General features: G+C 43.6%; 1 protein-coding gene across 1 annotated transcript in view; it reads right to left on the bottom strand.

Moving 5' to 3' along the window:
- AR (androgen receptor) overlaps nucleotides 1-25,369 on the bottom strand; it is a 239,587-nt gene that overhangs the window by 37,128 nt on the left and 177,090 nt on the right. The window contains exon 4 of the mRNA XM_077922599.1: nucleotides 9,592-9,879. Coding sequence (XP_077778725.1) covers nucleotides 9,592-9,879 — 288 coding nt within the window. The remainder of the gene's footprint in view (nucleotides 1-9,591; nucleotides 9,880-25,369) is intronic.

Raw genomic sequence — 25,369 nt, 5'->3', positions numbered from 1 at the left:
TACATCCTAGATCATGTGCAGACACACCCCTCTCCCAGGGCAACTGGACAGCACTTGACTTTGTCCTTAGAAGGGGGTACTTGCCCTGGTTCTGGGAAAATGCTGCCAAACATTCATATGCTTGTGGCAAATGGATCATTCTGGCAGTGAACAACTGCAGACAAAATGCAAAAAAAATTGAAGCATGTCAGGGGAGGCCCCCAGTGAGAGGGTTTTTTGTGTGTGTTTTTTAAACAACCAACAGTACTCCCACTGTGAATGAAATTTTCTTGTTGGCAATACTTCAGCCCGTTTTTAAATAAACATGTAGGCACCCCATGGATAATATTCAGCCTTAGAGCTTGGAAAGGATTATTTCATGACTGCTGTGCTATATCACTGGCTCTGATGTAGCTCTAAACCATGGGTTAGTATTATGGGAGTGAGCCTTGGACTTGCCCTGAGGTGGCTATGTCCTCACTAACAAAAAAGAGAAACCGCATCACTAAAAAAGAGGACACAAGCTGATATAAAACTGCTTATTTATATGTATGGTCAAAAACTTAGAAATACAGTGGATGCTTGGGTTGCGAACGTGATCTGTGTGGGAGGCACGTTCGCAACCCGCAATGTTCGCAACCTGCAGCGCCATGTCTGCACACACGCGGGTTGCGATTCGGCGCTTCTGCGCATGCGCAAAGCGTGATTTAGAGCTTCTGTGTATGCACGACTGCCGAAACCCGGAAGTAACCCATTCTGGTACTTCCGGGTTTCAGCGTGTCCATAACCCGAAAAAACGCAACCTGAAGTGTCTGTAACCCGAGGTATGACTGTAATTTTAATGCTTTATATACAACTAGAATCTTGCCATAGGATTGCTGTGACCAGATGATCTATGTGCCTACTGTTAAGGGTCTCTTTGAACCAGACAGTCTCTGTAAACGAGAGCACATGGCAATCCTTGCTAGCACAACACATGTAAAGAAAAGATTGAAAACATCTTTTGAGCTAACCACAGTTTCCTGTGATGTCAGAGCTTGGAAAACTGGGGTTTGTTCTAACTACATTTAGTTAACTGACCAGGATACTTTGAACGAATGATAGTTCAGATGTCACAGGAAACTGCTTTCTGTGTGTAAAGAAGTAGAAGGGAATGTGGAAGGCTAATTTGATTATTCTAACATGAAGCCATGGTGATGCTGAACTTGGCGTATACTGAAGATGATTCTAATTGATTTTCTCCATCAGTGCAAACCAGAATGGGTTGATTTAAATAACGGTGATTTAAATCATCTGTTTAAACCATGATTTAAATGACAAAGAAAATGCAAATTTAAATCATAGATTTGAATCAGTTTTCCCATTTTGAAACAAATATATTTCCTGAGCAATCATGGAACCTAAGTGCTTGCTCTATTAATGAGAACATAGTGGTTTGCAGCAAAATGGAGCCTTTTAGTAACCAAACAGTGTAATTCAAAGCCCATGTGACTTTTGCACTGCAGAATTACAGTATGTCTAATTCTACATGTACACATGCAAGAATACTAAACAACCTCAAGAGGAGGCCCATTCATTTGCATCCATTGCATCCTCAAATGTGTTTCTTTCATATGATAGGTGTTTATAAAATTATGCATGGCGTAGAGAAACTGGCTACAGAAAAGTTTTTCTCCCTTTCCCATAACACAGAAGTTAGAATGTTGGACAATTAAGGACAGACAAAAGAAAGAACTTCTTTATGTAGTGCTTAGACATACTGTGGAACTTGCTATTGCAGGAGACAATGGTGGCCACCAACTTGGATGGCTCTAAAAGAGGACTGGATGAATTCACAGTGGATAAGGCTATCTACTAGCCATGATGGATGTACTCTGCCTCCATGGCTGGAAGCATTGTTGCTTTTGAATACCAATTGCTGGAAGCCACAGAAGGGGAGAGAGCTGTTGTGCTTGGGTCCAGCTTGCAGGTTTCTCACAGTCATCTGGTTGGCTACAGTAAGAACAAAATGCTGGACTATGTGGGTTGCTGGCCTGATCCAGCAGGTTCTTCTTGTATTCTTATGTCCAGGATCGATTGACTTCTGCTTCAGGTCAGGGGTGCCAACTTGCATAAAACATTGTGGGGGCAGGTAAGCCACATCCCACATAACTTATCACATGACTCAGTGCACACACATCATTTGAATGGCAATGCCCATCAATTTGGGGGAGGGGCAGGCCCCCTCAAATATTTTATTGGGGGGGGGGCCAAAGGGGTCTTGGCCTCTAGGAGTTGGCTCCTGTGTTCCATTCAATGGAATTCTAGACCCTTCAGAATCCCATTGCGACTTGTTTCCAAGGCACTTTGATGGCAAAGTCGATCAGTTTCAGTTGATGCATCTTGATGGCATTGGGCAAGTTACTTGTAATGAAGTGATTACCCATGTGTTCTCTGTGCCTTTCCCTCTTGGATGATTGAAGTCTGCTGAGAGGATAGGACTGGGTGGAACCAGGATGTGGCAGTGAATCCTTGTGGGAAGTAGTGGTCCCAACTTTATGGAAGGAAGCAGTGACTTGACCTAAAGAAGCCTATCTCGGTGGACCCATTGGTTTCTGACAACTACTGTCTGGTCACTTTCTTGTGAAAGTGATGCAGAGGATTGCCATGCGGCTGTTGAAAAACATTTGGATGAAACACTGATTATCCTGATCCATTTAGGACAACTCAGTTAGGGTTTATGTGCAGTTGTGGAACTGAATTGGCTTTGTATGTCCTTTATTGAGAGAAAGACAAGAGGAGGGTGGCCTTGTGATTCTTTATTGATCTCTCAGCAGCTTTTGATAGAGTACAACCTCATCCAGAGCACCCAATTGACCATGCTACCCTTCTGGCGTAGTGGTCAGAGTAGCAGACTAAGACACATAAATTCTTACTTCTCTCCCTTCCTCAGTTTTCCAGTCTTAAGTTTCTCGCATTCATCTGTTAGCATGCAAAAAGTTTGCATGGTGATGTGCACACATTTTGTATTCATTTTTTGTATAACAGATTTGTTTTTATACAATTTTATCTAATACAGTATTGCACGGTGGCTACAATCTGAAGTACACAAAAACTTGTGTACTTGAACCATTCTCTTGGAACTGTCCCCAAGTGACCATCTTTACCTTTCCGGAGTTGGTTGTGAGTCAAGGAGGCCTTGCCCCCAAGCAAGACATAGAGCTTTTAAGCTCTCTGACATGCCTAATGGGCTCTGGGTGATTCTCACGAGATCTTGTGGGGCTGCCCAAGTTTCCACAAGAGTATCCCAGAGCTCGATAAGCAAAGCAGAGAGTTTAAAAGCTCTTTCCGCTCTGTGAAAATGCTACACAAAAACAGCTTTTAAGCTCTCTGCCTCCTGTGTGTTTAATTCGTGCGATTTCAACCAGTCAGCCTTCAACCGCAGATGGCTGAAATCACACAATTAAATGTACGGTATGTATGATGTGACCATACTGTATACACATTTTTACAAAAAATTCCTCCCCATATAACACATTTACATATTACATTTGTGCATGCATTTTGTGTGTGCGCTTTCCCCATTTTTGATTACTATATCACAATGTGTGGAGAAGTGCAAATTTTGAAGGGCAGGTGTGTTTCGCTTTAGGGAAGCATAAATTAGGCTCACATCAAAATGTGGACAGAATGAATTTCTCCACCAACCACACACCACCACCTACCCATTCCTAACAGTGGTTAACTTCATCTCCACAGCTATCTGTGCTTGGAGAGTTATGCTTCTTCCTGCTATAGGACAAAAGCTATTCTCCAAAGCTCTTGCAGTGCCAGAAAACTCGTGAATATGGTGGAAGTGGCCATCTAGCCAAACTAACCAGAATGTGTAGAACACTAAAACCCTTCATTAGCTTAATTGAGATCAGTAATTATGAATTATGCTGCACTGGGTTATGGTTCAGGATTCAAGTCCTCCCCTGTTTCTTTATTCAACAGAGAAGAGACAAAGGTGTTCCCAATTGTCACTCTCTGCTAAGTTCTGGAAAGCTGACATTCTACCTCTCTGATGTGCTACAAATGAGAAGCAGCCCAGCAGGGCAGCTGTGGTAACACAAGCGTTCTTGTTCCTCAGATGTGATCAGGATTCAGCTTTTCCTTCCTTTCCCTCTATTTTCCTGCTGTACCTGTCCAAAGGCCCATTGACTGTCACTGGAAATCTAAATTGTTGCAAGCTGGGGTGGGGTGGGGAACAGACTGGATCAGGGTGGCCCAACTTTTCATACCAAGTGGGTTGCAAGAGTACTTTGACATGGAATCCACAGGCTGCACACTGCCTTGTTGCATGGTGGATGGGGAGAGTGAGGTAAGATTTCACACACACCCAGCTCTCTCGCCACCTTATCAAAGCTGCTAAGTGAGACTCTGGGCTTTGAGAAGGAGGCACAAGGCTCTAGTAGGGCCCCAGAACCCTCCTTCACCAAACTGGGAAAACACTAGGCTTTGGGAAGCAAGCAGGGGGACTCTAGGATCCTGCCAGAGCCCTCATGCCTCCTTCCCAAAAAAGGCCTCAAGGGCTGCATGTGGCCCTTGGACTGCGTGTTGGACCATCCCAGTCTGGATGATGCTCTGAGTTGCTTCCAGTTCTTGGTTCCTGTATCTGTAGGGCTGGAAGATATGAAAGCAAACTTGCCAAACCAGTCCGCTTGGTAAGGTAATGGCTTTGAATGGCTAGTTAAAACACCGTGATGAACACAACCGGAGTAGTTGCTCTATGCTGTAGAACAAATAGGTGGGCCTTTCCTCTATCCCTTTCATCTTACTGTTAAGTAGGAGAAGAGCAGAGAGACAGAAAGAGAGGAGGAGGAGGAGGAGGAGGAGGAGGAGGAGGAGGAGGAAGAAGAAGAAGAAGAAGAAGAAGAAGAAGAAGGAGGAGGAGGAGGAGGAGGAGGAGGAGGAGAAGAAGAAGAAAGGAAGGGGAATATGTGAGCTGAGTTTGGAAACCAGACACAGAGATCTGCTTGCTCTGTGATGGATCCAAAGTTATGACTAATGGGGAAGCAAGGCCTGCTGGGATATTAAAGCTGTGAGTCCTTCTGTCCCTTTATTTACATGTGTAAATAAAACCATATATCCTAAAGACACCATAGTCTGCACTGAGCTTCATTCCAAGGAAACTGAACCCTGGGGAAGCACAAGAATCCCTGGAGTTTCTCACTTCTCAGAGAGTGGGGTGGCATGTAACAATATCATTGTTCCTCGGATAGACTTGAGAAATCTTTCCAGTCCACTTGAGGGACTGTTGGAGGTCACATAGTACTTTTAAGGTGCTTTAACTGCACACCTGAAAATGCTATTAGGCCACTGTCGAGCCTTTCCTTCATCAGTGAAATTGCTTCTTAATGGCTCAGGATTTGTTTTTAAAACTGTTTTCTCATTGGTACCTATCTAGCTGGGAAATCTCTTTAGTGTTAGGCACCAGAGGTTTGACAAGGTAACACTGCCCCCTAGCAGTCCTACCAACGAAAGGGACAATGGGGTTGGACTAGATGACACTTTGGTCCATTTCAACTCTACAATTTTATGATTCTATGAAGCTGATGTAAAGGGAGGAAAATTTGGAATACTGTGTACAGTTCTGGTCACACCTCAAAAAGGACATTGAAGAGCTGGAAAAGGTTCAGAAAAAGGCAGCCAAAATGAACATGGGGTGGAACGACTGTTATATGAGGAAAGGTTACAACATTTGGGTTTTTTTAGCTTAGAAAAAAGTTGGACATCTGTTACAAGCTGCAAGGGCTGTTAGAGTTAGTCACTGGAAAGATCTCGCCAGTGTCAAATTGCCATCAAGTGGTATGGGATACAGTGTTACTAAAAAATTTAAATTAACAATCTGAGCTCAGACTAAGAAAGATAACTTTACTGTGGTGTGGTCTGATTTTATAATATTTACTAGCACAAATATTGATATGAAATAAGGTTCAGTTGACGTAGGCTTTCCTTTCCTTTTCACATGATATATAGCAAATGATGCTTGAATTCTTATGTATAAATTTTTAATTTTGTTTTGAAATAATCGATTATGAGAGAAATGAGTAACAAACTTACTTGCCTGGTGGATATGATTTGGGCATGGTATACACTATCGTGGTGGTATTTCATTTATTTATTTTTAAAATAATAATTACTTACTTTTGTTTCCTTAGCAATTTATCAGCTGCCAACCTTTCGTAGAGTCAATTTGTTTCTTTAAAGTGTTTAATAATGTTTTGACAGCTGCAATATTTCTTCTTTTAGTTTCTTACAATTTAATAAACATAATTGCTTAAAAAAGAAAAGTTGAGTAAGAAGGACATAACAGGAGTTTATAAAATTATGTATGACCTAGAGGAAGTGGACAGAGAAAAGGTTTTCTCCCTCTTTTCTAACACTGGAACTCATGAACATCCAGTGAAGCTGCTGAATGTTGGAAGGTTCAGGACAGATAAAAGGATGTCCTTCACACAGTACATAGTTAAACTGTGGAAGTCTCTCTTGCAGGAGGCAGTGATGGCCACCAACCTGGATGGCTTTAAAAATAGATTAGACCAACTGATGGAGGAAAAGGCTATTTATGGCTACTAGCCACAATGGCTTTGCTCCACCTCTGCTGCCAGAAGGCATAATGCTTCTGAATTCCAGTTGCTGGACACTGCAGGAGGAGAGATGGCTCTTATGACTGAATCCTGCTTGTAGGTTTGCCACGGGCACCTGGTGAGCTACAGGACTAGGTGGGTCTTTGATCCATTAGGGCTTCTTACATATTTGTGAAAGGATGAAAGAAAGTCTGGGGACAGACAAGAAGACAGAGAGAAAAGGAGAGAGGGAGAGAGTTGGCTACTGGACAGCTGTGTCCTGGGGTTCTGGGCATCTCTCCCTGGAGATCTGATGTGAGGGTACAGATCCGTTGCCTGGGTGGAGCACACCCAACTCTCTATTTGGAGATTTGCAAAACTAGAAATTCAAAAAGACCATCTGCACAGTAATCTCTCATTGCAAAGGAAGCCAAACACAGGCAACTTCTTGCTGCTTGAGGCAGAACACCTGACCATACAATGCGTGAATTCAAATACCGTATTTTTCGCCCTATAGGACACACTTTTCCCCCTCCAAAAATAAAGGGAAAATCTGGGTGCGTCCTATGGGGCGAATGCAGGCTTTCGCTGAAGCTTGGAGAGCGAGAGGAGTCGGTCCGCACCGACCCCTCTCGCTCTCCAGGCTTCAGCAAGCTATCAGCAAGCCTGGGGAGCCCGCGGGAGTTCCCGCAGGGCTCCCCAGGCTGCAGATAGCAGCCTGCTGCCCGGCGCGCAGGACGCCCTGAAGCAGAGCGCCCCTCGCGCCGGGCAGACATCCGCAGCCGAGGGAGCCCCGCGGGAGGTCCTGCAGGGCTCCCTGGCTGCGGATAGCAGCCTGCTGCCCAGCGCGCCCTGAAGCAGAGCGCCTCGTCGCCGGGCAGATATCCATAGCCGAGGGAGCCCTGCGGGAGGTCCCTCAGGGCTCCCTCGGCTGCGGATAGCAGCCTGCTTCCCGGAGCGCGGGGTGCGCTGAAAGCAGAGTGCCCCGCGCTTCGGGCAGACATCAGGCAGCCCCACAAGCTCGGGGGACAGCGGGGAGATGCAGCGCAGCCATCCCGCTGTTCCCCACCTGGTTTGGATTCCCCGACCTGGTTTTGGGGGGGAAATAAAGGGGGGGAAATTTCCTTTATTTTCCCCCCAAAAAAACTAGGTGCGTCCTATGGGACGAAAAATACGGTATGTTTGTCATGCACACAGTCTCACCAGGGAGCCATAATTGGCTGTATTTCTTTGTTAGGACTCGCTCAAGACATCTTGCTGCCTAAGACCAAGGACAAGAGGGTGCCCCCCCCCCAGGGTACATACAGAAGCCAACTGGACTGTTACTGGAGTGGGGCTGAGTGGGGTTTTGAACTCTGGTCTCTCCCAGAATCTCGTCAAACACTCTAACCAGTACACTGCTCCAGCTCCCCGGTGAATGCACACTTGAAGACAAACTCAGCCTTGCTTCCACGTAATGTTAACTGCCACTCTAGTCAACCCGTGTCTCCCAGCAATCTATCCCTGACCATTATAGGAAACAGATGCATGAGCACATCAGTGAACCTTCTCCCTTCAAGTGCGGTCCACATTCTTACAGACATACTATGAGAACCCAACCACACGCAGCCTACTGAACTTGAGCAAACAAAACCCTTTTCCAGCATCTGGTCAGTCCCCCTACACTCTGAACTCTGCCTATTGACATCAGGCAGGCACCTTCACTATACACATTTTGGTGCCTGCTAAAAACATACAGTATTTGTTTGGACAATCCTAAACAGATGTGTAGATTGTTAATGTACATTTTAATTCATTTTTAGTTTCCTCTTGCTTTTATATTTCAAGTTTTATATATTTTTTACTGATCATTTTATTGTTCCGTTCTCTTTGTAAACTGTTTTGATGTCCCACCCTAATAACACAAACACCTTAATTTTTGCAGGGAAGTGTCCCTGCCAGGATTCTGCTTACTCATGCTGGATCTTGTGATGGTTTGGTGGTTGTGTCCCAGTTTCAGGAACTTGCATTGGGAGTGTGGGGCTTTTTAACTAATGAAGCCAGGCGAGGGCACTTTGACTTTGTGAATGCAACTTTCTGACATTTCCCAGCAGATCATGTGGACACATTTGAGAATGCTGGAAAACAACAGGGAGAAGATAGAGCACACACTGTGCAGCTTTTGACAGGAGCAGCAAACTAGCAGTGTAAGCATGATGCTTTGAGGGTTGTTGCTGTTTTCAATCAATCAGCATATAAATTTTACAAAATAAATAAACATTCTACACCAAATTTGAAGAGAGGTGCTCCTAAAAGTAGGTGCCCCTCACTTCTTTTGACTAAGGAATAGATTCTGAGAAGTGGTCCCCCCCCCAAGATTGTTTGATTTCTGAATTCTTATTAAATGTTGTTCTCCCACTCTTTATCTAAAAAGCTCAGGCAAGCTTCCCTGAGTATCTGGGAACATTTTCTCTATTTTTTATTTATTTATACTGATGCATTTCTTAATATATGTGATTTTTGCATTCTGCTATCTTCCTGACAGTCATTTTAACTGCAGATAATGAAAGACAGCATCTCTTTAATTGCCAATAATGGAATGCAGATCACAAAAGAGGTGCAAATTGTGTGCTTTGAAAATATTTGCCATCTACTTATTCTGAATAATCAACAGTATTCAACATTGTTGTTCAGAACGAAACCCGTCCCATTTGTAAGCCGTAAATAAGAGACCCCAGCAAGAGGAACCTTGCATTGAAGAAGCCGGAAAAACCTAAATTTCTCTGACTGAAAGTGATGCAAGTCGGCAGAACGAGGCACATAGCTGATGCAGTATAAATACACTGACAGTCACCTTATCATGCTTAGAGAGACCCAACCCAAATAAACAAGGGCAACCACAGCAGAAAACATATTTGCACCATAACACGAAGGGAGATGGGGCTTTTGCACTGTTTTCTGTGATGTCTCATCTTCAGATAAGGAATAGATGCATGCGAAAGAGAGAAAGAGAGAGAGGGAGAATGCAAGAGCTGCTCCTTACCTGGCAAAGCCTTGGCCCATTTCACAACATGCACCAGGTGCCTCTCGCCCAACTCATTCAAGCTGGTCAAAAGGGCAGCAAAGGAATCAGGCTGGTTGTTGTCATGGCCAGCACACACCACCCCTGGCTCGATAGCTTCCAGGACATTGAGAAAGATGGGCTGGCACTCCAGGCTCTCAATGCGTGTCATGGCCATCTTTGGAGCTTGCTCCTCTGTAGGGCTGGAGGGGCCCGCTGCTTCCCCTTCTTCTTGCATCTTCAAGTTTCCCAGCTTCTTTAACTTGCGGGCTGCAGCAAGTAACAAGAACAAAAGAAGTGAGAACAGAAGAAGAGCCTGGTTCGATCAGGCCAGTGACCAATCTAGTCCAGAATCCTGTTGTTACAATGCCCAAATACTCCAAAGAACCTAGGAATTTAGATAAAACTGCTCCTGGATCTGGAGGTTACATAGGAATGTCAGAAGAGGGGCCCATCTAGTCCAGCACCCACTCTTCAGAGGTTAATCAGATGCCCCAATCGGAAACCCACAAGCAGGTTCCGTGCACAAGAGCACGTTCTCTCCCTCTAGCTTCCAACAAATGGTGTTCAGAAGCATTGCTGTCTCTGACCATGAAGGCAGAGCACACACATCTTGGCCAGTAGCCATAAATAGCTCTATCCTCCATTAAAGCCACCTTAGTTAGCTATTGTAGCCTCCGAAGGGAACAAGTTCCATAGCTCAACTATGTGCTGTGTAAATAAGTTTAGTCAGAAAACTTGACTCTGTGGGCCAGCTGAGACCCCCATTCAGGTCAGAATTCAGCACACAGAAGCTGATGGAGAAGCTCATAAGAAGTTGTTGATGGTGGCTCCCACTTAACAGCAAGTAGCTGATGAGAACCTGCTGCAGTGTGCTGAATGGCCACCCGTCAGGAATTCTTTAGCTGTGATTCCTGCATTGCAGAGAGGTGGACAAGGTGGCCCTTGGAGGTGCCTTACAACTCTACAATTCTATGATTTTATGAATGTGGGTGTTGGCAAGCCAAAACAACTGCTCAAGCAGCAACCGGGGCAGTGGTGTGATGGCTGAATTCTGGGAGCTTCTAAGGATTCACTGAATACCTAGAGATGGCATGGGCAGGCCTAGAGATGGCATGGGCAGGATTTTCTTGCAATCACTGAAATTGTTGTGGATACACCATAACATAAGCCAACCTCCTAGCTTCTGCTAGGACTTTTGGCTTCTCAGCCACCATAAGACTGTTTCCCCCCCCAGCCATGACAGCTACTGGTATTACCTATTGTCTTTAGCCAATTAGAACATCTCTAATTAGAGGCATTATTCCTACAAATACCCCAGTGGTGCAGCGTGGGTTACCAGTGACCGGGGCTGCGTGGAAGGGGAGAAGGGAGGGAAACGGATGGAGTATGCATGTGCATTCAACTGCCTAATGGCATCCGTGTCACCTGGAGATCACAGCCGCAGAGATAAGAAAAAAAGAATAGTTCCATTGTCTGGAGAGATCACTTCCTGGTTCGCATGGAGAATCCGTTTTCAACGGAGTCCAGCAATGGAAACGTGAAGCTGTACTGAGGCAGCACCAGTTGAAAATTTGCGCACCTAACAATTTTGCATCTGGGGCAACTTTTTTGCCCCATCATGCTAAGCCACTGGAATACCCTGCTGGGGACACACAACAGACAATTATTATTATTATCAATTTATTTATTACCCACCCTTCACCCTAAGGTACCAGTGTGGGTAAAAGCACTAAAAACAATATTAAAAGCAATTTAAAACAGCAGGGATCCCTATAAAACCATCTCATTCAGCATCAAGGAAATAATGCCAAAGATAATGCAGAAATGGTGCAGAACCCCAGTTAAACTTTCCTATATGCATAAACATACTTCACCTATGTCCTGGACTCCTGGTGAGGGTGTGGGGACAGGAGGAGCTATAGGCGCTTGTAGTGGACATGCCCAATTGTGGTAAATTTTAGGGCAGAAATGTTTAATCAGATAAGTAACGTTGCAAATCAGCAACGTCACCAAGCCTCCAGAGCTTGAGTTACTGATTCTGTGTTTAAATGAGAATCAGAATTTGGGAGATAAATAACTAATTGGATTACTATTGGTGGCTGCATGTAGGGTTATAGCCACACTCTGGAATAACTTGAAAGATGCAAACATTTATTAATGATTGGAAGCCCCTTATGGACTTTTTTGTACAAAAAGGAAGATGAGCTAGAGATATCTGGGTTTGAAGACAGAGAAAAATGTCTGTTTATAGCTCAGCCGGTAGAGCATAAGACTCTTAATCTCAGGGTTATGGGTTCAAGCCCTATGTTGGGTTCAAGCTCCATGTTGGTCCCTTCCAACTCTACAATTCTATGCTAAGAGAAAAGTTAGAAGTGACTATGGAGCAAAGGTTTTGCATTTATCTATAAAGCTGGTAGATGGAGAATAGCAAGTCTTTATTTTCTTTTTTAGTTTTTATGTTAAAAAACACTTCATATATGATGTTAACTGTTGTATATTGCTTCTTTTTTGTTTTTTCAAGCATTAATAGGAACTTTTTTTAAAAAAAGAATTGATTCATCTATAGCATTTCTATCCCACCTTTCAGAACTCACTATGAAGTTGTTATAGTAAGTGCCACACTTTTAACATTTGGGGGGAAAGGGGCTTACACTGCATACCCCAGAAAGAAAGCACTGCCACTTTTTCTTCCAGGGAGTTCAGGGTGGCCAACACAGTTCTCCCCCTGCTTATTTGATCCCTGTTAGGCAGGTTAGGCTGAGAGGCTGTGATTTGCCCAAGGCCACACCCAGTGAGCTTCATGATGGCAAAGTGGGGGGATTTGAACATTGGTCTTCCCCAGGTCCTAGTCTGAAACTACACCACACTGGCTTTCCACCTAGGTATGTGTGGCTGGACCTCTCTCTACTGGAAACCTGCAAAACAGAATGGAACCTTTTCAGAATCTCTCCTGCCTAAGCTCTGCTAAAAGAGAGAACAGCAACCAGAGAAAAGAAATCCCAGAGAGATGCCAGGTTGCTTCAAGGTGGCATTTAAGCAGACCCTGTTCCTAGCAGACAGCAACCTTCACAACACAGACCTTGCATCATATTACACAGGAACAGGAACAAAACACAAGGAAGCCTGTGATTACGACTCTCTAATTGTCTGAAATAGGCTGTTTATTGCATTTATTTATTTATATTCACTCCTCAGTGTCTGCATTAATATTTGGCAATGCTTGTAGCTGTAAAAGAAAAGGTCTGCAGAGCCAAATTTTGTTATTCTAGACAGAAAACAACGACCATTTTATCCCTCCGAATCAACCCCCAGAAGTGTGCCAGCTTGGGGGGTGGGCAATTAGGTAAAGCAGAGAGGGGTGGAGAAGAACCCTGATTGCTCGATTTCAGCAAGAGAAAAAATAAAATGAAATGTGCTGTCCTTGGGGTTCTGGCTCCCAACATTAAACGATACTTATCTGAAACTTCCTTTGGCCATAATTAGAAAAATAAGCCTCCCGACGTAAAAACGTCAAATCAAAGAGCAGCCCTGTAAATCAGTGCAAAAGCTGATCTTTTAAATAATATGCTTTGGATGATCTACAGTAACAGCAATTAAGGGAGGCTCCGTAAAAATGGGAACAGGGCAATAAAAAAAGGAGAGTGAGTAAGCTTGGAAAAAAACAAGAGCAGAGTGCAGGGTGATATATTCTGGCAGTAATTTCTGTGGGACAGAACCAAAGAGAAAGAGAGGGAGGGAGGCAGGGAGGGAGAGTGATAGTGAGATCTACTCATTCCCAGCTCCCACCAAAGTTCAGGATACAGCCACATCACCAAGTTTTCCAAGATCAGCAGCTGGTGCTTTGCTTAGCTTAGAGACCATTTCCCCTTGAGCTCCTCTGTCAGGCTACAGCACCTGATCTGTGCTTCCCCTTTAGCAGAAACAGCCATAGCTGAGCGGCTAGTCAATCCCTGCTGGCATCTCAACATTGCTCTTCTTGCCTGCTGGATCAGGCCAAAGGGGGCCCATCTAGCCCAGCATCCTGTTCTCACAGTGGCCTCACAGTTGCCTGTCGTGGGGAACCTGAAAGCAGGATTACAGTATAAGATCAAGACTCTCCCCTCCTGCAGTTTCCAGCAACTGATATTCAGAAGCATTGCTGTCTCCAACTGTGGAGGGCACATCATAACCATCCTGGCTAGTAGCCATCGATAGCCCTCTCCTCCTCCATGAATCTGTCAAATTCTCTTTTCAAGCCATCCAAGTTAGTGACCATCACAGCCTCCTGTGAAGGTGAATTCCATAGTTTAACTCTGTGCTGCGTGAAAGGAGGATTCCCCCTGGCCATGCCGCAGTTTAAGCAGCCTGCGGTCACGCCCACAGCCATGCTGATTGGACAGCTGGGGGGGTTGACGTGGCTAGGAGTCACCGTGATGCGGGTAGCATCCCTCCGCCTTCCAGCCAGGTCACTGAGAGGACCTGGATGCCCAGCTGCAACACCTCCCACCAGGGAAGGTGAGCGGACTTAGAGAGAGAGAGAGAGAGAGAGAGAGAGAGAGAACTTATCTACTTATTCATTTCTTTATTTTTACCTCACTTTTCCCCTTGACAGGCCTCAAAGTGGCTTATAGAGGAAAATAAGAACTGCTAAAAACACAGGGGGGAAATCATTAAAGAACAATTAATTTTTAATTTTTTAAATTAATTTTATATATCACCCTTCATTGAGAGACCACAGGGCAGTGTACAGCATAAAACACAAAATACATTATATAATAATAGTAAAAGGAAGAAAAGGACACCCCCTCTCTTTAAAAGACTGTAGATCATTAACAGCTGAAGGCCTGGTTGACGAAGAATGTTTTTGCCTGGGGAGCCACTGCAAAGAAGGTCCTGTTCTCATGTTGCCACCCTGTAGACTTTCGGTTGAGGGAGCCATGCATAATTTTATAAATTCCTATCTGCAACCTTTCTTCATAGGAGAGTTGCTCCACCCACCTTCATCATTTTGATTGTCCTTTTCTGAACTATTTCCAACTCTACAATCTCCATTTTGAGGTAAGGTAACTAGATCTCTAGGCAGGGAGACTCTTGCCTGAAACCCTGAGGAGCAGTTGCTGGTCAGTATAGACAATACTGAACAAGATGGACCAATGGTATGTCTCAATCTAAGAATCTCTGTGGGAAACCATAGCAGTGGTCATCAACACCCAACCAAAAGGTCGCTTGCGAAGACCCAAGCTTGCACAGTCACATGGAAAGGAATCATTTCCCCTGAATCAGCACACACGTTTTCCAGATGTGAATATTCAGTAAATCAGCCGTCACCAATCTGGGGCCCACTGTATATTTTGAATGGCAACTTGAGCCAGCCACCACAAAGCATAAAGTTTACACTAGTGGTTCCCAAAGAGGGGAGTGGGATTACTGAGATTGGGGGCACTATATGCTAATGGGAAAGCGGCAGGAGTTGCTGGAGATGTCAATGTCTATCAGACCTTGCAAAGCTTGTATAGATGGTACTTAACATCGAGTAAATTGGAAAAAAAATGTATAAATCCAAATCAAATAAGTGTTGGAAATGTAAAGAGAAAGAAAGTTATTTTTTATCATATGTGATGGTCTTGTAGTAAGGTTAAAGCTTACTGGGAAATGATATATAATGAATTGAAAAAGATGTTTAAAATAACATTTGTAAAAAACACACCAGAAGCTTTACTTATGGGAATTATAGAGACAGAAATACCCAAACTGTATAGAAATTTACCGTATTCATGTATGTGGCTACAGCGGTAAGAATGTTACTTGCCTCAAAATGAAAAGAAGAAGAAGTCCCAGCAAAAGAAGAATGGATACAAAAACTTAAGGAATATGTAGAAATGGTGAAAATTACTGGAAAAATAAGAAATCGAGATAACAAATCATTTATAAAAGAATGGAAATGGTTTATTGAATATTTATAAATAAATTGTAAACAGATAAGAACACTGGCAGAGTATTGTAATAACCTGCAGTTTTATAAGAGTATATATTTAAAGTAGATGAATAAATGAGTAAATTAAGTTAATCAGGATATGCAGAAAATATTAAAAATAAATTTAAGGAACTGCAGAAAGAGGGGGAAGTCAAGTTCTGAAATGTTAAAATGATTATAAAATTACTGAAATGTATAAAACTGAAAATCATAAATAAAGTAATAAAAATAAAATAAAAGCTTGTATTGTTGGATCAAGTTCATCAGTTTTGTTGGATTAATTAAACTAAATAGTCTTAACTGGATTTTGAACGAACGTGCAATAAATTGTTCCTGGATTGAATTTTACTGGTTTACTATCTTCCTTAGGGGGTCATGCAAATTACTGTTCTGAATAATGATTTTTTTAATAGGGTTGGGGGCACTGGTGGATGAGTTTGTGGAACTGAGGGGGAGATGGCCTCCAAAATTTGGGAACCATCACTTACATAGAAAGCAGATAAACATCACTACCTTATGCCACAGTTTCCAAACATTGCCAGAAACAGGTTTAGAAAAGCATTTGCAAAAGCAATTTTAATTTGTTGCAATCATTTGTTTATCTAGAGCAAGTTTGCTGTGGGACAATAGATGAAAATGAAAAAATAATAATAGGAAGGGAGCGTGATTTTTCACCCAAGACATTGCATCATGTTACAATGCAGTGGTGGAACATGGGCAGAAAACTCTCCAGGTTTTAAGAGCTTTTGGGAGCTATATCCCCCCAGCTCTAAACATCTGTCCCACTTGACAAAAAAAGTTTTCCTTAAGGGGAGAAAAAATGTATATCTTCCATAGACTGCAGAGTAGAAAGTGGATTAAGACAAGAAGGGTGGCTAACAGATGGTGCTGTTGGTCCCAAAACAAACTTGCACCACCCACCCATTTTAATCAGTTGTTTATTACCCATCTAAATGTTTAAACGGACATTTATGGACCACACAACATTGATTTAGTTCATAAGGGCCCCCTTTAGGCTCAAAACGGGGATGAGAATTCAAACTGTCAGAAAACCCTTAAGATAGACAAGATTTGCCATTTACTGTAGAATTACGGTAGGTATGCAATTATAAGGCTGCATGTGTGACTAAGGTCTTAGGGTGGAGAGGAGAAACATGAATTCTACAGGCATGGCAAGGGGTTCTAGTTCAGCTGTGGAACACACACTTAGCAGGCAGAAAAGCACAGAATTATTTATTTATGCTTATTTCATAACATTTATATACTGCTTGATTTCAAAAAAATCTTCAAAGCAGTTTACAAAAAGAAGAAAATACTAAAATCATTACTAAAAACAATTAAAACATGCAGAAAATTAAAACCAGAAATAAACTAAAAAAACCAAACCAAACAAAAACAAAACAGCATTCCAGATATCTGGTGCAATTTTTGGCATCTCTAGTGTGGTGTAGTGGTAAGAATGGGAGATCAAGGTTCAAATCTTCCTAAGCAGCCCTGAAGGCACTGGGTGTGACCTGGAGAACTAAGTTCCTGCCACTCAGCCTAACCTCCCTCACAGGGTTATTGTGGGACCTAAATGAAGAGGGGGAGAACCACGGATGCCACCTTGAGATCTTGGAAAAAAAGGTGGGGAAATAAATGCAATAAATAAATAAATAAATATAGTAGATAAATCTGTCTGACAGGTCAATCTGACGTGGCATAAACTGGCTTGATATGCTCAGGACTTCCACAGAATTGCTGCTAGAAGCAGCCTTGAAACTACAATATTCAGCTGCCCCAGTCAGCATGGGAGCATTGTGGGCCAAAACATCCAGAGAGCACCAGGTTTCAGGGAAGAGGGCTAGACTAAGTAAGGATCTTCCCTTACCTTCTTCCTCTCACATAGGCTGCTAAAGATTAGACCAATTTGTAGAGGCAGAAGGCTATTGATGGCTCCTAGCCACAATGGCTGTGTTCTGCTTCCATAGCCAGAGGCAGAAGTGTTTCTGAACACCAGTTGCTGGGAACCGAAGGAGAGGGACAGGGCTCTTGTGCTCGAATTCTGCTTGTGATTTTCCCATAGCCACTGGGAGAACAGGACGCTGGACTTATGTTCTTACACATGGTGTAGTTCGAGAAGGGAATGAAATTGCATGTCGCTGAAGTGCTAACTTCAGGCGGCAGAATCATGTTTTTGAATATTTCCTTTCTTAATACTTGTCTACATAGGCGCCGACTCCATGGGGCTTGAGGGGGCCCGAGCCCCCTCAAAAATTCGTTTGGGGGGGCTCCGCCCCCCCCAAAATCTCCGGCGCCCCTCCAGCAAAGCGCCATCGCCGCCCCTCCCCCAGCCCAAAATGCACAGGGAGGGGCGGGCTGCATGCCTCCTGCCCTCCCTCCCAAGCAAAAGCTCCACCCAATTTCCTTTGGAGCTGATTAATAGGCGCAGCACGCTCTCCCCTATTCGCTCACGAGGAGGCGGCGCCACTTTATTTGCATATTCATGAGCTTATTTATTATTCATGAGCTTTCCCGGCCCCCCCCCCCCCAATATTTTTTATAAGTCCGCGTCCCTGCTTGTCTATCAGTCTGCAAGCAGAAAGCTACTACCACAACAAGAGGACATAGCTAGAACCCTTCGCCCTGCTGTGCTAATGAGTTATATAAGTTTTCTTTTGTTTCACATAAGGAAGAATTCACAAATCACAAGCAAACCAAATGCCAGGTCACAATAACCTTTTCATGCAAGGCGAGAAGAATTCCTTTGGCTGCCTTTCCCAGATTCCTGCAGCTCTTCAAGTGTGACCCAACCATAATCCTGTAAACAGAATGTCTGCTGTCTGCTGTTCGGATGAGGCCCATGACCCATCTAGTCCGGCATCCTGTTCTCACAGTGGCCAACCAAGACGCCTCTGGAAAACCAACAAGCAGGATCTGAGCACAAGAGCACCTCTCTGCTCCTTTGTTTTCCAGTGTTTTCTAATGAAGGCCCAACACAACCACTGGTAGCCCTCTCCTCCAGGAAGCCTCCAGGAGTTGTGTTGTCTCCACCCGAAGTGCTGTGTTGCAGCCATTAGTTACAAACACCTATACAGCTAAGCCTTTACTGGTCACTGATGCTCAGTTCTATTACATTCCTGGCTGCATATTATTTATTGCATTGAACTGAAATAGTGCTTCATAATAGTGCTTTATATAAGTCTGTTCTTCCCAAAGTGGATGGTATTGCCTCGTGGGGATGGGGGTGGGAGGGATTTCCTGGGGGACGGCACTAAGAGACGATGGGGTGGCAGGGGGACACTGGAGGTGTAAACAACTATCAGATTTTGAAAAGCTGGCATCACTGGATCAAGTCCATCCATTTTGTTGAATTAAATAAACACAATAGTTTAAAGTAGATTGTGAATAAATGGGCAATTCATTGTTACTGGTTTGAATTTGTCTGTATTATGATCTTCTTTGGTGGGTCATGCAAACTGCTATTCTGAATAATGCTTTTTATGGGGTAGGGGGCACTGAAGATGAGATTATTGAACCAAGGGGGACAGCTTTGCCTGAAAAAGTCTGGGAACCACTGATGTAGATAATAGTGTTTTTATATAGTTGTATATAAGATCCACCTTCTTTCCACGCCATGTTCATAAGTTGTCTGTGTCCAGGGCAGCTGTCTACCAGCTCCATCTGGTACGCAGGCTGAGACCCTACCTGCCTGTGGACTGTCTCGCCAGAGTGGTGCATGCTCTATGCGTTCTACGTGGGGCTACCTTTGAAGGTGACTTGGAAACTGAAATTAATCCAGAATGTGGCAGCAAGACTGGTGACTGAGAGTGGCCACCAATACGATATAACACCGGTCCTGAGAGAGCTACATTGGCTCTCAGTACATTTCTGGGCACAATTCAAAGTATTGGTGCTGACCTTTAAAGCCCTAAATAGCTTCGGTCCTGTATACCTGAAGGAGCGTCTCCACCCCCACTGTTCAGCTAGGACACTGAGGTCCAGCGCCGACGGTCTTCCGGTGGTTCCCTCACTGTGAGAAAAGAAGTTACAGAGAACCAGGCATGTGCCTTCTCAGTAGTGACGCCTGCTTTGTGGAACACCCTCCCATCAGATGTCAAGGAAATAAATAACTGTCTGACTTTTAGAAGACATCTGAAGACAGCCCTATTTAGGGAAGTTTTTTAATGTTTAATGCTGTATATATATGGTTGGAGCCACCCAGAGTGGCTGGGGAAACCCAGCCAGATGGGCAGGGTATTATTATTATTAACTGTTTTTAATATTGCATTTTAATACTGTTACCCGTCCTGGCACTTTAGGATGAAAGGCAGGTAACAAACAAACAAACAAACAAACAAACAAACAAACAAACAAACAGTAAACTGCATATATACTTGTTGACTGTATCTACATGGTTTTGATAATATATAAATTTTCATATCTGAATACTTTGTCTCTTTTGTCTATATGTACCGAATCACAAGGGACGCGGGTGGCGCTGTGGGTAAAACCTCAGTGCCTAGGACTTGCCGATTGTCAGGTCCGCGGTTCGAATCCCCGCGGCGGCGTGCGCGCCCGTTGCTCGGTCCCAGTGCCTGCCAACCTAGCAGTTCGAAAGCACCCCCGGGTGCAAGTAGATAAATAGGGACCGCTTACTAGCGGGAAGGTAAACGGCGTTTCCGTGTGCTGCGCTGGTGCTGGCTCGCCAGAGCAGCTTCGTCACGCTGGCCACGTGACCCGGAAGTGTCTCCGGACAGCGCTGGCCCCCGGCCTCTTAAGTGAGATGGGCGCACAACCCTAGAGTCGGACACGACTGGCCCGTACGGGCAGGGGTACCTTTACCTTTTACCGAATCACAAATGGGATAAAGCAGTGGTTCCCAAACTTTTTGGGTCCCATGACCCCTTGGTTCCATAAACTCATCCCCAACACCCACTACCCTACTCAATAAAATGCATTTTTCAGAAAAGCATTTTGCATGACCCATTAAAGATAAGAAAATAAAATTCAAGGCAGTAACAATTAATTGCACATTTATCCAAAATCCAGTGGAAACTATTTAGTTTAGCAAAGCTAAAAATGGATGAACTTGATCCAGTGATACCAGCTTCTCCAAGTCTAATAGCCTTTTACCCCTCCAGCACCCTCTGCTGGCTGCTTACCTCTTAGCAGGTAATTCCACACCCTATCCCTCTCGGCACCACTAGGATACAAGAATTAAGTATCTGGATTCTATGGTATGAAAGGGTATATTACTGCCTAGATAACAAGCAGGCATGGCCACCATGTATTTCAGGGGATGGTAAAGGAACTCAAAGAGCCTACCTGTTGCTCTCCAGATGTTTTGCACCATGACACCCATCAAACTGGCCCACTGGCCATGCTGGATGGGGACCTGGAAGACTAGCCGCATCTCAAGAGCAAGACAAGATAAAAGGAAGGGCTTCTTCATACAATGCATTGCTAAACTATGGAACTCACCACCACATGAGGAAGGGAGGGTCACAAACCTAGACGGCTTTTAAAGTGTCTCAGACAAATTCATGAAGAAGAATAAGACTGTTGGTGGTGGCTAGCCATGATGGCTATGCTCTCCTTCCACAGTTGGATGCGGCAATGCTTCTGAATACCAGCTGCTGGAAACCACAAGAGTGACAAGTGATCAAATTCTGCTTGTGGGCTTCCCACAGGCATCCTGTTGACCACTGTGAAGACAGGATGCTGGACTAGATGGGCCACTGGCCTGATCCAGCAGGGCTCTTCTTATGAGTATTAGACTGACTACCCCCTGGTCTAAGCCATGCCCCCAGAATAGGAGATGTGTTTCAGAAGACATTAAGAAGTGGCAGCTTTATCTGGACGGGTGAAAGTTTCCTGAGAAAGGCTGATTTCATGTGGCAACATTGCAAGGGGGTAGAAATTGTTCTATAGGTCTTCAATATTGCTTTATTAAGCTGAAGCACACAAGAGGTTTTTTTAGTGGAAAGCTGGATGATGCAGCCCAGAGTTTGGACAAACACAGAAATATGGCCAGTTCTTCTCTCCCCCTTCTCCTGCCCAACTTCTCAGCCACTGCTTAGATCAGGACAGCTGTTTCAAATGGTAGTTTACATTTCTGCAATGTGTTCTGGATTCCTGCTGCAACAGAAGATATTGTTTTGCTTACTGGTGGGTATCGATGAGGTCCTTCATGCATGTCCGAGAGGAGGAATGCTATGCAGCATCTCAACATGATATTGTATGGCACGTGACCCTTGAGTCCTTTCCAGCTCTATAACATACTATTCTAACTGGTGTGTGTGTAAAAGATGTGACCAAGATGATGAAGGATATGGAAACCAAGCTTAATAAGGCACAATTGAGGGAGTTGGGATGCTTAGCCTGGAGAGAAGGAGACTGGGAGATGACATGAGAGCCATCTTCAAATACAGTGGTACCTCGGGTTAAGTACTTAATTCGTCCCGGAGGTCAGTACAGTGTACAGTGGTACCTTGGGTTATAGACACCTCGGGTTACATACGTTTCAGGTTACAGACTCTGCTAACCTGGAAGTAGTACCTCGGGTTGAGAACTTTACCTCAGGATGAGAACAGAAATCGCGTGGCAGCAGCATGGGAGGCCCCATTAGCTAAAGTGGTACCTCAGGTTAAGAACAGTTTCAGGTTAAGAACGGACCTCCGGAACAAATTAAGTTCTTAACCTGAGGTACCACTGTATCTGAAGGGCTGTCAAGTGGAAGAGTGTGAAGGGCTGTTGCTCCGGAGGCTGGGACCTGAACCATTGGATTCAAATGACAAGAAAGGAGATTCTGATTCAACATTAGGAATAATTTTTCATGCCAAGAACTGTTTGACTGTGGAAAAGATGACCTCAGAAGGTAGTGGACAGTGCCAGATGTACATATAGGCTGAGCAGGCTGAAGTCTCATAATCTAGGGGTGCCTTGACCTCTTGCCATTTTTTTAAAAAAAAACCCCACATATTTTATTATCTAGATCCAGTTGCTTAGTGACATATGATTCTATGACTGTATAACAGATACACAAATGTGTACTTACTTTCAAGTAAAGTTTGTGGAGGCTTTAAAGCTACTCAGAATCAAATAATAAAACTAGCTATGAAGCAATACACATGTTCAGATCATTATTTATCATTATAGCTTGCATTCTGAGAACAACTGAGAGTTCTTTTATATCATTGTGAATCATAATAATATTAAATTTTGATTTTATGTGTGAAAATAACAAATATGAAATATGAAAGTGATTCCAGTAAATGAAAGCGACAAAAAGAACAGAAGGAAATACTCAAATGTTTAAAGCCAATCATGTCATATTTCTTTGTACAGCAGGGAGAAACAACCCTACGTAATCCCTCAGATACAAAATATTTGTGTTTACAAACAGAAGAAAATCACATAGATTACACCAAGCAGTTCAAGCAGACTGAAGAACAACCACTTTAGAACGCAGCCTCCCAAGAACTTCAAAGAGAACCATTGTCAATAACTACCACTACAAGTATAGAAATGTCTGGAGAAAGTGACAATGGAGTGACAGGATCTACAGCCAAAGAATTAAGCACTGAAGGAACATGCCACAAGATAGTTACACAAAAAGAAGCAGTTCAAGTTCATTATCATCTTAAAAGAATTGGAAAACAAAGCAAATGATCTCGGCAAAACCGTAACATTGTAGATATAAAAATACCAACTGTGCCTGCTACTAGTGATGTCAGAGACAAGAATGATGTAGGTTTATGGACCACATGGAATAAATAAGGGAATATCATTCTGGATTGTGAAAGGTCCATTGGTATGTTAGCACTGGGCACATTAGGACACATTTGCTAGACCAATTTCATAAAGTTAGCAAGGCACTCCAAAGTTCACAATTTTCATTGACCACATGTACAAATGTTTGCAGCTCATATCAAACACTCAGGCTAATTTTGATGAAATTGAACAGCAAGCAAAATTGACTACCAGATGTAGAATACAAAACTGTCAAAAGAAGCCAGACAATACCAAACAAACAAAATCCAGCCAATGATGTGAGAGCACCCAAAGCTGTGGACAAACTTTCTGCAAGAGACAAGTTTAGGGTAAATTCATTTATCCCTGTTATAAATACTCTTGAAGTCAACCCAGGCAGAAGAGCAGCAGTGTATAGGAGTGTAGTTGGCAATTTTTCATTTTTGGTGAACCTGTAAGCAACCAAGGAACAGATTCACAATGGTGTTGATGGAAGAATATCTAAAGGGTGTTGACCTTAGTCTAGTTTTTGAACCTTTGCACTTCTACCTGTATGCCAAACAAGCTCACCCTGAAAAAGAAAATTTCAGCCACCAAGATATGTATCAAGTAATATTCCAGAATAAAATTCACACTGCCTTTCCATCCAAATGTGGAAACAATTTTCAAATTGTTCCTTTGTTTAATGGCTACAAACTGTACTGAAGAAAGATAATTTTTAGACTAAAAAGGATAAAGAATGATCTACTGTCAACAATGACCCGAGACGGGTTGTCTGATCTAAACATTCTCTGCATAGAAAATAATAAACTGCAATTTACTGATTATAATGATATCATTGATAAGTTTGCATCCAAAAGAGCTTGAAAGAAATTGTTCTGACTTTGTATATAATGTTATAGTTATGATTCCCTTATGAATGTTCTATGTGAATGTATTCAATAATTCCATGCTTTTGTAAACGTGTTAGATTTATAAACAATCTTTTTACCAATGTTCAGCAATGTTCTGCTTTCATTGAGTAGATGAATCTCCTGATCAGATGCTATTAGGTTTGGGCCTCCCAAGGTCTCCTAGCCCAAGGGCTCCAGTTGCTTTAATCTGGTCTAGTATTGGACCCTCCTTCACTTCAGGTTTTTAAACAGGGGCTAGATGGCCATCTGTTGGGGATTCTTTAGCTGTAATTCCTGCATTGCACAGAATGGACTAGATGACCCTTGGGATCCCTTATACCTCCACAATTCTGAGAGCGAGATTGAAGGGGGACATTTATTAAGTGTTTTGCCTGTCATTGGATACAATGAGAGTGAGGGAGGTGGTCATCCCCATAATTCACACTCTAGCCTTCCATCTGCTTGCTGAAGTATAAAACCTGCCACAGACTGAGAAAGAAAAAAATGACAGTGGCTCGATATTATTACTTCATTCCTGTGCTCAGGGCCTGTCCAGCTCCTTGTCTGATGCAGCTGAAAATCTGGCCGCCAAGAACATTGGGCGGGTGTGTGCGCATGGTATGGCCTGTCAGGAATTAAGTGCGCTCAAAAAACCTCTGGTTTGGCAACCCTAGACCACAGAGAAGCGCAACTTCTGTAAGGGGAGACCAGAGCCTATTAAGCAGGCAGGCACAATGGCCATAAAACGGGAATGTTCTGTTTAGGACGGCTGCTCCTGCCAGAGGGGAGACAGAAGAGAAAGGCCATTACTCATTCTGAATGCTCTATAAATCGGAAAACAAAATGTGCCTGGGGCAGGGATGGGTTAGGCTCCTCAAAGATCACCCGTGATTTTCAGTTGACACCTCCGAATATCAGTGGTTCCCTTGACAACACTAGAGACCGAGAGCAGGCAGTTCAGGCGCAGAGAGTAAGGCAGACGTATGTTATTACGGTGTCTGTTGGCTGCATTCTGGAAACAAGGTCGTGCCAGTGTAGGCACTTACTTCCCAGCTGCCCTTGATGGGGCTTAGAATGCAGGCCTGCATCCATGATGGCAGTCTATCTTGGAAAACCCTCCCCACAGAGATACATCTGGCACCACCTTCGGTTCTGCAGAAGGGGCCCTCTGAATAGT

This window comes from Podarcis muralis, chromosome Z, assembly GCF_964188315.1.
Source record: "Podarcis muralis chromosome Z, rPodMur119.hap1.1, whole genome shotgun sequence".
NCBI classification, from domain to species: Eukaryota; Metazoa; Chordata; class Lepidosauria; order Squamata; family Lacertidae; genus Podarcis; species Podarcis muralis.
The sequence above is the reverse complement of the archived record's forward strand: the minus strand, read 5'-3'. Positions and strand labels throughout refer to the sequence as shown.